Here is a 13703-nt window from a genome sequence, read left to right on the forward strand (position 1 = left end):
ATCTCCCATCCAAATATAAATTAATTAATTAATTTTATTTTATTATTTAATAAAATTAAAGAAACATCTATTGGTTAGATCCGCTCATAGTTTTTTTGCGATTCGAACACGGGACAAATTGTTTTTACAATTTTTATACGGATTCAACTAAACCTCAGAAGCGTGACGAATTAAAAGTAAAAACTGGTCTGAAACAATTATATGGACGGTTAGTTAAAAACAATGTACGCTTGACCGGCAAAACCGAAAGATTAACCAATAAAAAGTAGGTGTGTTTTGAATAAATAGTTTAAGATCTCGTTTTACAAAAGAAAAGACACTTAGAAAAGACTTCAATAGTGTTGGCAGTTATTTTCCTTTTAAAACTAAACTACTTGAACGATTTTGATGAAATTTCTACGAAACCAATCTGAAAGTGCATAGTTTCAGACAGAATACTAGTTTTCCAAATCGGTTTACAACTGGCGGAGTTATGAGGTGACAAATATAAAAAAAAAATATACAACCTACGACAATTTAGAAGTCGGTTAATAAAGAAAGAAAAGCCGAAGTGAAGCAGTTGTGTTTGCATGGCTGTGTTTCGGTTTGAAGGGTGGGTTATGATGTACGTGTATGTATTGTATGTATATATATATATATATATATATATATATATATATATATATATATATATATATATATATATATATATATATATATATAACGTATTATAACTTATGTAAATATTTATTTTAATTTCTGTCTTGCACTACTACTGCCCACTCACTACTTCCTGTACCACTGCGTTAGGTTGACTGGAAGAAATCTCTTTTAGAGATAAGTTCGCCTTTGCTAACATCGTTATTAACTTCTTGTTGGTACTGTATGTTTTAGTGCAATAAAGAATATATATATATATATATATATATATATATATATATATATGATATGACAGGGTGGCCTATTCTATGCCGGGACCACACGGAGACATGATGTAAAATAGGTACAAACTTTTAAATTAGACCTTCAGGAATATAATTGCAAAAACCACATTCAATTTGGTGCAGTTATTTTTGCATACATATTTTTACAAAAAATATAGACAGACACAAAAATTTAAAAAATTATCGTTTTGGCTTCTAATTCTCTTATTAAGAACTCTCATGTCATTTTTTCTCAATTATTTCCCGTGCACAAACTTTTTTTTTATGCAGTATAGAATGGTAAACAAGCTGACGGCCCACCTGATGGAAAGTGGTAACCGTCGCCTATAGACATGAGCAGTACCATGGACATAACAGAGTATACTGTTTCGCCCACGATTACCCCCTATACGTTGCCATTCCTGAGGACTCAGGTGTTACTCCTGTGTACTCTGTAAATTCACTGCCATATCCCACCCTTTAAACCGAAACACAGCCATGCAAACACAACTGCTTCACGACAGAAACACGAATGGGACAGAGGTGGCCAAGCAAACGACTTTTGTACAACGTCTCCCTCTGGTGCGTCATCTAGTTATAACATTATTGGCCTACTGCGGTAAATTATAAACGTGTCCATTAGCTGTCAACTATTTGTGACACAGCCGTGTCTCGTTTGACACATAAACTTATCAATGGACATGTTACAATTCAAAAGAGAAACCGCAGCCCCCAATTTCTTAAATACATTTCAAATTACAATGTTAAAAATTGTGTTCAATTAAATGCACGCCCGAAATTGGTACTTAGTAATCAAAGAGCTTTAATTTCTGAACACTTTCCCGCCGAGTACGCGTGTGTAAAAAAACCCTATTCTGATCTTAATCACGCGAATTGATTTCGAAATTGCTTTTTATTTGTGTTAGTGAGTGATGACTTGCCACTCTCGTCTTGTTATTTCTCTTTTTTTTTTTAATTTTAATTTACCACCGAAAGGATGTTGTCGAATCGACTGCTTTTTTTTTTTTTTATATATTAAATCCAATATCGGTCGAGTCTAAGACGCTATTTCTCTAAACTCATCCGTAGAATTAGATTTTAAATTTAATATTACAGCGACACCTGTAAGGACCGATGTCAACTAAATTTCTCATATATTTGATTATATTTTGTTTTGATAGATTTATTTTACAAATTGACTATTAACCTATTTTTTTTTGATGGGTGAAATGGTATGGTAACCCCGCCTGCGTTAACGGGATACGCTGGCGGAGCACCAGTGAAGGGTGATAGATGAGAATGAAAACAGGCCAGTTAGCCCATCATGATGAATTCATCAGAAATTAACCATGATAGTTTTCAGGGAGGAGATCGACCTGGTTGGGTATATTGCTAGCAATGGGATTCTCAGTCTCCATTACTAACAATCCCTTTCCCCTCACTATTAACCTATTGACATTATTATATTAACTAGCGGTCGCCCAGTGGTCGAAATTCGACCATAACATATATAGTAATGAATGAATGTATCACGGTCACGTTCGACATTCAGTGAGACTATGGACAAGTAATGTTAAAGGCAAACAATATTAATCTATTCTCAATTCGACCGCAGACTTTAACTATAAACAAAAGAGTACAATATGAGTGTGTGTGTCAAATACATGGTAGTGTGTGTAATGTTTTTTGTTTATAGATTTAATGTATTTTTTACGCATAATAAAAAAAAAATATCATTCTGCACTCCCTCTCTATATAAATAATTAGTGCGCGAAATTTCTTCTCAGCAGATGACAACATCCTGAACTTAGCAGTATAATCATAAAAAATTTACGATTTAAAAGAGTTTTTTTTATGCAACTTGAAAAGGTTAACAATCTGACGGCCCACCTGATGTAGTCTAATTTCAGGCTGCAGCTGAAAATCAGTGCTTCGCTTTTAAGCAAATCCATCACTGAGCTGTAGCCTATTTGGCTCACTGCGACACACATGGCGAAACCATTTTTTATTTTTTGTTGTATATTTTAAAAAGTGTAAATAACTTAATTGTATAAACTCTTTTGTAAATTTACGTGTGTCATAAATGGCTCAAATAAAAAGTTTATCTATCTATCTGTCTATCTGATGAAAAGTGGTGACCGTCGCCTATAGACATGAGCAGTACCATGCACATAACAGAGTATACTGTTTCGCCCATAATACCCCCCATGCGTTGCCGTTCCTGAGGACTCAGGTGTTATTCCTCTGTACCCTGTAGATTCACTGTCATATCCCACCCTTCAAACCGAAACACAGCCATGCAAACACAACTGCTTAACGGTAGAAACACGGATGGGACAGAGGTGCCTACGCAAACGACTTGAAAACAAAAATGCTTGTAAACAAATATATTCAATTAAATAAAGATTATTTCTATTCTATTTATATTTAAATTATTATAAATTTAACATATAATAATCCGTAAAATAATATCTTATGAAAACTAAAAAAATTTATATTATTTTTAAAGGTAGGTGTAAAAAATGACGCCTCAAAATCGGCCCAATGCATGCAATGAATCTGGTACACTGAGGTGGCGTTATAGCTTTTTTTTTTTGCAATTATCCAGTTAGTCACGCTTTACATTTTGTGACCATATTATACGATCACGTCGCCAATTCTGTACCAATTTTCATAACTCTTTTTCCAATAGACAGAGTTTACTCCCGTTTTGGTTTTTTTTTTTTTCATTTAAAAGTTTCCTTTTGTCGATGCAACTAATTCATGCATCATATTCCAGCCAGCTTTTTTTTTTATACAACTTTGAATGGCAAACAAGCTGATGGCCCACCTGATGGAAAGTGGTAACCGTTGCCTATAGACATGAGCAGTACCATGGACATAAGAGAGTATATTGTTTCGCCCATGATACTGCCCATGCGTTGCCATTCCTGAGGACTCATATGTTATTCCTTTGTACCCTGTAAATTCACGCCATATCCCACCCTTCAAACCGAAACACAGTCATGCAAACACAACTGCTTCACGGTAGAAACTCGAATGAGACAGAGGTACCCAAGCAATCGACTTTTGTACAAAATCTCCCTCTGGTAGAGCCCCCCACTTTGCACCCCACTTGCTTGTAAGAACTAAAAAATGTACCTTAAGAACGTTTATTATTTTTTGAAGTTGGTTAAAAATATATTATACGTATACAGCGATTATTTATTTATTTAAAGCACAAAATACATTGTACAGGATGGCTATTATAAAACATTATTCAATTAGTTCACTATTACGTCAATAGATGGCGGTAGTTTAAATTTCAAGCATGCTATAGTTGTTGCCTAGGATTGGAAGTTATTCAATTTCCACTTTTCAATAATCGTCCTATTTCTTACTCGAGAAACGAGATTTATCTTGACAGGGCATCGATCGGCCAATAGTCCGGTCAATGCCTACAAAAATAACAATCGAAATTAATCATGGGCAAGTGAAAAAAAATCGATATATGTGTCGATATTTTTCGAAGCTATCGATATATAACGTGTACAAATATCGATATTTTAATATATCGAAATATTTGTACACTGTCAAAGTATTAGTGTTTCGTAAATTAAATACGAATTGGTAGTCATGTAGTTTTATTAATACAAACAATGATCAGGAGTTTAGTCAAACCAATAGTTGTCAGATATCGACATGAGAAGCACTCTCTGTTTTATGTGCTCCCCTGTCAATCTGCTCTTATTATCTGGCACTGCCAAATTAATAGCAGACGCGAGCCTTTTTGACGACACGGAAAATGCTTGGTATATTAAGTATTTTAAAGCGATTTCAGAAATAACCGGCATGAAATGTCGACAACTCACCCAAAATTTTATTGGATCTAGTAGTGGTTGGTCCAGATATTGCTTAAGCTCATTGGGGACAGAGCCAGCGCTTGGAACCTTGGAATATATATATATATATATATATATATATATATATATATATATACATTTAAAAGTTTCACATGTTTTGCTACCTAACCTAACCTACTGTTGTCATTGTCATACGTCCATAAAACACTCCAAAAAACTTTTTTTATTTATGTTTTTTTTTATTCATGAAAAATCATAAAAAAAATATCGAACTTGATATCCGGGAAAAAATATAGATTATCGATATATCAAGATTTAAAATATCGACGATAATAATCAATATTTTTTTTTAATAATATCGATATTTTGATATATCGATATTTTATTAACCAAGCCTAATCGAAATCAGTAATTTTCGAAATTCAGGCAAAATCACTTCAAACTTAATGTGTACATTGTGTAATTGAAAATTTTCAAACCATGTAACGTCACGCGTACCTAATACCTTCATAAAGTTTCAGCCAATTCAACTGATCGGTTATTTTATAGCATTTTATATGTGACTCTTTAGATTGATATAACTTTTTTATTTATGAACCGATTGAAATAAAACAAACGCTAAATGTTAAATAGAGCAATCCGCAACGCATTAGAGAAAACCGTATTCAAATCGATTTAGCCGTTTCTGAGATAAGCGTGCACAAACGTAGAGACAAACAAAAATTCTAAAAATCATTGTTTCGGGTTCTGTTCCGTTCATAAAGCCCTCCTAGTAGTTTTTCTTATATATCTTCCATGTACAGACAGCGAGCAGTTACGATTTTATTATATATATTGATTGATTAATACATGTATACATGGCTTAGGAACGTGCAAACTTCTAAAACCGGTTTTAAATGTAAATAAACAAATATTTTTTTTATACAACTTAGAATGGCAAACAAGCTGACGGCCCACCTGATGGACGCCTGTCGCCTATAGACATGAGCAGTACCACGGACATAACAGAGTACACTGTTTCGCCCATGATACCCCCCATGCGTTGCCATTCCCGAGGACTCAGGTTTTATTCCTCTGTACCCAGTAAATTCACGCCATATCCCACCCTTCAAAGCGAAACACAACCATGCAAACACAACTGTTTCACGGTAGAAACACGAATGGGACAGAGGTGCCCAAGCAAACGACGTTTGTACAAAGTGAATATAAAATAAGAATAATAATATTTGAAAGATATAATAAATGTAGATAAATTAATGTTTTAGTAAATCTATTGCTTTTTTTATTTTCAGGTGGCTTCATACTTCACAGCATGGAGAGTGAAGGACCATGGTCAAAACGAATACTCCTTTGTACCGCACCATGAACACTTCGAACACCATGGTATGTGTTTACTTCTTTTTATGTAACACTCTTAAGAATCATGCATACGGCTCGACTGATGGCAAGTACAGTCCACGATTACCAGTAACACCGTCGCGGCAGTCGTGTCCCCATCGTGTACCACTCTCCATAACGGAAAGAGTCGCGCGAGCGGGCTGCTGACCGCGACCACATGGGGACATGTGTACCCATGCGTCTCTATTTGGTTATTTATCATTTTCCAATATTCTGTTTTTAATAATTTATTTAAATGCACAGTAAAATTCTTTGCGCATATGGCGGACTTAACACCGGACGGTGTTCTCTACCAGTCGACCATTGGGCGAACAGAGAAATAAGTAGGCGGTGCATTATTGAATAGAGGAAATACAAAGTGATACTTGATATATTAATATATATATATATATATATATATATATATATATATATATATATATATATATATATATATATATATATATATATATATATATATCTTATATATAAAATTCTCGTGTCACGGTATTTGTTACCAAACTCCTTCGAAACGGCTTTACCGATTTTTATGAAATTTTGTGCGCATATTGGGTAGATCTGAGAATCGGCCATCATTTTTTATACCCCTCAATGATATATATATATATATATATATATATATATATATTTACCATTAAGAGACACAATAGCACATATCGTCATAGTCGTAGAATACTGACGGATCTGACGAATATATGGTATACATATACTAGCTGACCCCGTAAACGTTGTTTTACCACTTATTGCGAAATATAAAAATCGCGATTAAAATACAAGGGTTGATCGTAAAACGATGAAAATTTAAAATTGTATGTATTTTTCAATGCTAAATCATAATAAAATAAAAATGGAAAAATTTGTTAAAAAAAATTAAAATACAATTTTTTGTGGAGGGTCATCCTTATCATTGAGGGGTATGAAAAATAGACGTTGGCCGATTCTCAGACCTACCCAATATGCACACAAAATTTCATAAAAATCGGTAAAGCCGTTTCGAAGGAGTTTGGTAACAAACACCGTGACACGAGAATTCTATATATAAGATATATATATATATATATATATATCTGTCAGTATTCTACGACTATGACGATATGTCTATAACATTTTGAACCGACTTCCAAAAAAAGCAAGTTCACAATATAGTGTTGTATTTTTTTATTCTATATTTGTTACCTCACAACCTCGTCAGTTGTGAACCGATTTGAAAAATTCTTTTTTTTTTTATCTGAAAGGATATACTTAGAGATACGGTCTCATGGAAATTTTATCAAAATCGGTTCAGTAATTTAATTCAGATATCAAAAGTTTCAAAAAAGTAGATTTTTTAACACTATCTTGATTTATTATCATAATCACCATATCAGCCTTTAACTGTCCACTGCTGGACATAAGCCTCCCCCTTAGGGGGTTTACCAGTAGTTGCCACGCTTGGCAAGTGGGTCAGCAATTGCAGTTAGGCTTTAGACATGTTTTAAGAGGGACGCTGCTGCCCATCCTTCGCCCTCGATTCTATGCTGGGACCATACGGCCGTTTCTTTCACAATAATGGTAATTCCCATCTTTTATAAACCATAAACTATGCAACACAAAAGTCTAAATCTCTTATTTGGGGGGCAAAGGGATTGTTAGTAATGAGATCTTACAGCACCATTGCTAGCAATATACCCTCTCAGGTGGACCTCCACGCGGTTCCTCCTGGAAACCGGCATGGTTAATTCTTGTCGAAATCATCATGGTGGGCTAACTTACCTACATTTATTCTAACCTATCATCCCTCACTGGTGACTCGCCGGTATACCGATAGCGCGGGCGGGGTTATCATTACATTTTCCCCCATTAAAAAAAACGTCTTATTCATAAATAGGTCAAAGCTTCCATAAAACTATTTTAGCTATTGTACTGTTTTGTTTCTTTCTTTCGCTCTAAATTCTCAGTTTTTTTTTATGCAACTTAGAATGGCAGGCAAGCTAATGGTCCACATGATGGAAACTGGTAACTGTCGCCTGTAAACATGAGCAATACCCTAGACATAACAGAGTATACTGTTTCGCCCATGATACCCCCATGCGTTGCCATTCCTGAGGACTCAGGTGTTATTCCTCTGTACCATGTAAATTCACGCTTCAAACCGAAACACAGCCATGCAAACACAACTGCTTCACGGTTGAAACATGAATAGGACAGAGGTACCTAAGCAATCGACTTTTGTACAAAGACTCCCTCTGATAAATGGTGCAGTGTTTAGTTAGTTTAGTAGCGGTAGAACGCTTCCATCGAAGGATGCCAATACTGGTTTAAATTCCCTGTATCATCATACCAGCCTTTAACTGTCCACTGCTGAACATAAGCCTCCCCCTTAAGGGGGGTTTGCCAGTAATTGCCACGCTTGGCAGGCGCTTTAGCAATTGCAGTTAAGCTTTAGAGATGTTTTAAGAAAGACGCTGCTGCCCATTCCTGGTCCTCCCGGAGTCGCCTCTTACGACACCCACGGGAAAGAAAGGGGTGGTCCATTCTATGCCGGGACCACACGGCCAATTTTCTATATAAATAAGTCTTATTCTAAAAAGTTTTAATTAGCTCTAAAAAAATTTTTAATTACAAATAGTACATTACTGCAGCGGCCAGCAACTGAGGCATTGATGGACGAACGTGCTAATGTGGGCCCAGTTCGAAATTTAAATAAAATATTTTATTAGTTACCCCCTTGGTAGCCATGTTTCGAAGTAAAAGGTCATTCCATTTTTAAATTACAGGACAGATATGAGTTTACATAGTAATTTATCTGGCCGCAAAACACGACAGATATGGATTTTCATACAACTTTTGCCGGCCGCTGCCCGCGTGTATATGGCCAGTACGGCAATTTTGATTTATCTCGAAGAAGATTGTCAAAATAATGCTCACATTTCCAAGCATGTTTGAGAGAAAGTTATTATACTCGTACACTGCAGGAATTTTTCAATGAGAAAATTTAATTGTATTTGTAGCTATTTGTTTCGATGTAATAATGTTTTATTCATTATATGTTAACCGACGATACATATATATAATATAAAAATTTAGTTATGTACTTCATGAAATATTTAATAATGTGATGGCTGCGCCCTTCCAGGGTTCGTGTTGATTCTTTACCTTTAATAGCTTAAGACATATATTGTTACAACATGAAATAGCAATAAATGATTTAATTGAATGGAATAAATAAATAAATAATGGTCTTATTACCTTTACAAAATCTTTCTTGAAATCTTCTTTAGAAGAATTTTGCCCGAACGTGATGGCACTAACTGTAATGCTTCTAGAAGATTCAAAGAAGAGTTTTCTTCTCTAATCAAACTCCATCTGTGATATTTGTTTGTTGCAGGTCATCACAGAAGTTTAAGAGATTTAGGTAAGACCGGATTTTATTTATTTATTTATTTATTTATTTTACATTCTTATTGCAAAAAACTAATAAAAAGCATTATTGTTATTTTTTTTTATAAATAAAAAATTTAATACCAGAAATGTATAGAAAGAGAGAGTTATGCTTTATAACTACATTACCTATTAATTCATCTTCTGCCTTGACTTTCCCCGTTACTTAATATCAGCTTTTCTAATTACGCTTAGCCATCTTAACTTTTGCATATTTTTTACATGTATTAAAATAAATGCGCTTATAAGAATCAATTAAAACTAACTTTTATTTATTTATTTATTTAGAAAAGGTAAAGCTAGACTTGTTAAGAACATTACTTGCCAGAGGGAGCCTTTGTACAGTAGTCGTTTGCGAAATGACAGGCACGAATGAGACAGAGATCCTCAAGGACCTCTGTCTCATTCGTGTTTCAACCGTGAAGCAGTTGTGTTTGCATGGCTGTGTTTCGGTTTGAAGGGTGGGATGTGGCGTGAATTTACTGGGTACAGAGGAATAACACCTGAGTCCTCAGGAATAGCAACGCATGGGGGGTATCATGGGCGAAACAGCATACTCTGTTATGTCCATGGTGCTGCTCATGTCTATAGGCGACGGTTACCACTTGCCATCAGGTGGGCCGTCAGCTTGTATGCTATTCAAAGTTGCATGAAAAAAAAAATAAAAAAAAAACAGTATCCTATGAATAATTAAAGATTGTATTCAACAAAAACACCAACATCAATTGTGTTTACTAAACCGATTTTGATAAGATTTCTATTGAATCAATCTGTAAGTACATCAGTCTCCACAATACATACAATGAGTATTCTTAAGTTAGTTTATTAGTTTTAGTTAATTTTTAATTAGTTTATTAATAGTAGTTTAGTTTATTCATATAGTATCGTGGAGAATGAATAAACATTTGGAATTTGGAAAAAAAAATTCCGATAAAAAAAATAGTTTTCCAAATCGATTTTTTTTTATTTTATTTTATTGGCACATAAAACAGATTACAACCATAAAAAACTTAAGTAATAATTACATTTGTGATTCGGCTAGGTTATAATTAGAGAATACGATCCCGACTGGTTTTTTTAATCCCGGGATTTCGGGATTACTGAAAGATAATACCGGGATCCCGGGATCGATCCCGGGATCAATTTAGGAATTCAGAAACAATAAAAAGTCAGTAAATTATTTTCAATCATTCTATTTTTATTTTGGTAATAGGTAATAGTTTCATTTTAAAGCTATATTAAACAAAATTATGTTTCTAATTTCGTTAAAGACTAATATTTGCAGTTTACTAATTGTAATACATATTTACTAAAAATTAAACTTAGAGAAAATCAACTTTGTTAGACTCAGAGAAACCTAGAAAAATAATTAACAATACGTATTTTGTTTTATTCTAGAGAGATCAGTAATCACGTTTTATATTTAAAATAGACTACTTATGTATTGCAAAAATAAAATCTTAAAAATAATAACGCGTCCAACGTTTCATCTCCAAGCCTGCTTCTGAGTTTGTTGGACATATATGCAGAAGCTGAGAAAGCTCGTTCGATTGAAGTTGGAGGAATTGTCAATAAATATTTAGGTATAGGCTTGTTCCAAATTGTAGCCTCGAATGAAACTTGCCTCAAGTAGATTCATTTCTTTCTTAATAATTTTAAAAATGTCGTTACCCTGTTTTCCGACTACGAAATGACTCCACACAAACCATCTTTTTTGTGTCTGATAGAAAAACTTTCTTTAGACAGCAATATTTTAGTAGCCTTAAATTAAGACCCTCAATAACAAAGAGGATTCAAGAAATTAAATAATATTAGACTGTATGGATTTTAGTCCCCTACCCTACGCCTTTCACTATGGAATAAATTTAATAAGAACAACATAACCTAGGAAATGAATATTTGTTGTTTTTAACTTGTTTTCATTAAATTACTCTTTATTCTTTCATAATACAACATTGTTTCTCTAATTATCACCATAATAATATAGTTTAATAATACTTACATACACAACGCCGTGAAGACGAACTTTTGTACACATTCACACACAACGCCGTTGCAAAGTAATTGAATCAATCAGCTGTTTATCCAAGATGACCAATAAATATCAAATAGACAATAAATGCATTTTGTTTCACGCAAAAAAAACTAAATAATATTAATTCGTAAAAATTTCTGTTAATCCTGAAAATCCCGGGATTTGTTACATAAAATCCCGAGATTTTCGGGACCAAAATTTCGACCGGGATCCCGGGATCCCGGTTTCGAGATCCCGGGATCGAATCCTCTAGTTATAATCCAATCACATTATGTGCACAGCTTGAGTAATTCATGAAAAGCAAACACGTGAAATAATAAAAATACATAAAATGTTATATAATAAAGTCATTTGTATTTGTATTTATTTGTATTTGTAAATATATAAAAGATTCACAACTTATGGAGTTATGAGGTAACACACATAAGAAAAAAAAAAGCAAAAAATACAACCGAACTGAGAACGTTCTTCTCTTTAAAACCAATTAAAAACCCTATATCTTTTGTTTTATTACAATTATCTTATCAAACATGCTTCCTATTACCTACTAATATAATAAAATTATAACAAAACGATGTCTGTACATGGGAGATGTTTAATAACACATGAGGGCTCTTGACAAGATCAATAGATAATAACTTTTAGAAATTTTGTCTGTTTGTTTGTTTGTCAGTATGTTACGAAAACTACAGCAAAATTGTCAATAACAATGCTCAGATGTTAATAATTAAAAAAATATAAAAAAAATTAAAGAAAAGAAATTTTAAGAAATTTCTATATATATATATTAAATATTGTATACTGTTTTTTCACCAGAACTAAATGTGTACACAAAAATTTTTAATAAAATCGATTACAAAATATAATGTGGTTTTTCCAAGAGATTACAGCATGGGGTTCTTCAAAAAAAAGGACAATAAAGTTTCATCAGGGTCGGCAACGTATTCGTAATGCTCCTTGTACTGCAGGCGTTCATAGGTTACGGTAATCGCTTACCATCAGGTGGGCCGTATGCTTGTTTGACACCTCAGTTGTATAAAAAAAATCTAATTCTGCTTGCAAGATTTAATCTAAACAAACATTACAAGTTGAAGCTTGTAAAAACAGATTATTTTTAATTTCACCTTTTTTCCAGAAGTCCACCACCCAGTTTACCAAGGGCAGTCCTCGTACAGTCCCAGCTGGAACCCAGTCGACGGGTACGACTCGGGATCTAGCTACAAAACAATCCCCTTCCAAGGACCCTACAGTGAACAGGAGTACGCTGGCACCAAAAAATCGCTTGACAACACGTACGGTTAAATTAATCTAATATATATATATATTAACGACTGAATTATTGTACTTTGTAAATAAATTATTACTATAAATTAGTATAAATTAGTATTACTAAATTTATTAGTATTAAATTATTAATTAGTAATAGTAGTGTACTACACGTAATTAGTATTATAAACTAGCTATCCGACCCGGGTTCGCACGAGTAGACAAAATCTTCAAAAATCAATACATATAATAAAAAAAAAAGTTTCAACCAATACAACTGATCGGTTATTTTATAGCATTTTATATGTGACTCTTTAGATTGATATAACTTTTTTATTTATGAACCGATTGTAATAAAACAAACACTAAATGTTAAGTGGAAAAAACTGCAACGCATTCAAATCGGTTAAGTCTTTTATTGGCGTGCACAAACGTACAAACCGACAAAAATTCTAAAAATCATTGTTTTGTGTTCTATTGCATTCATAATGCCCCTTATAATAGTTTTCCTTATATATCTTCCATGTACACCGACCAGTTACGATTTTATTATATGTATTAATTATATTATTATGGAACGTATCTGCATTTTTTATCCAATATCTATATACATATGTGACGAGAAATTAATGAAGTCACTGTGTTTTTGTCATTTCCGACAATCATTTCGACTTTATCCGGAAATCTTCAAGGCGCATATAGCGCTTTACGTCACAATATCTCGCCTTACAATTCACTCGTACGTCAATTTTTTTATATGAAGTCGAAACAACTGTCGGAAACGACAAAAACACAGTGACTCCATTAATTTCCCGTCACATATGTACATTATTAATTAGT

The 13703-nt window shown here is 33.5% G+C and overlaps 1 protein-coding gene across 3 annotated transcripts in view; it reads left to right on the forward strand.

Annotated features, from left to right (window-relative positions):
- The window catches only part of LOC116413750 (uncharacterized), a 33065-nt gene that overhangs the window by 16219 nt on the left and 3143 nt on the right, over window positions 1–13703 (forward strand). The window contains exons 3-5 of one of the 3 annotated variants that reach the window (XM_031914462.2): window positions 6037–6127; window positions 9510–9536; window positions 12733–12889. In XM_031914462.2, the coding sequence (XP_031770322.1) occupies window positions 6037–6127; window positions 9510–9536; window positions 12733–12889 (275 nt within the window). The remainder of the gene's footprint in view (window positions 1–6036; window positions 6128–9509; window positions 9537–12732; window positions 12890–13703) is intronic. The other 2 variants (XM_031914463.2, XM_031914464.2) reach the window with 2 other exon arrangements.

The sequence above is a fragment of the Galleria mellonella genome, unplaced genomic scaffold, assembly GCF_026898425.1.
Source record: "Galleria mellonella isolate WM207_F2 unplaced genomic scaffold, CSIRO_AGI_GalMel_v1 utg424, whole genome shotgun sequence".
In the NCBI taxonomy this organism is placed as follows: domain Eukaryota; kingdom Metazoa; phylum Arthropoda; class Insecta; order Lepidoptera; family Pyralidae; genus Galleria; species Galleria mellonella.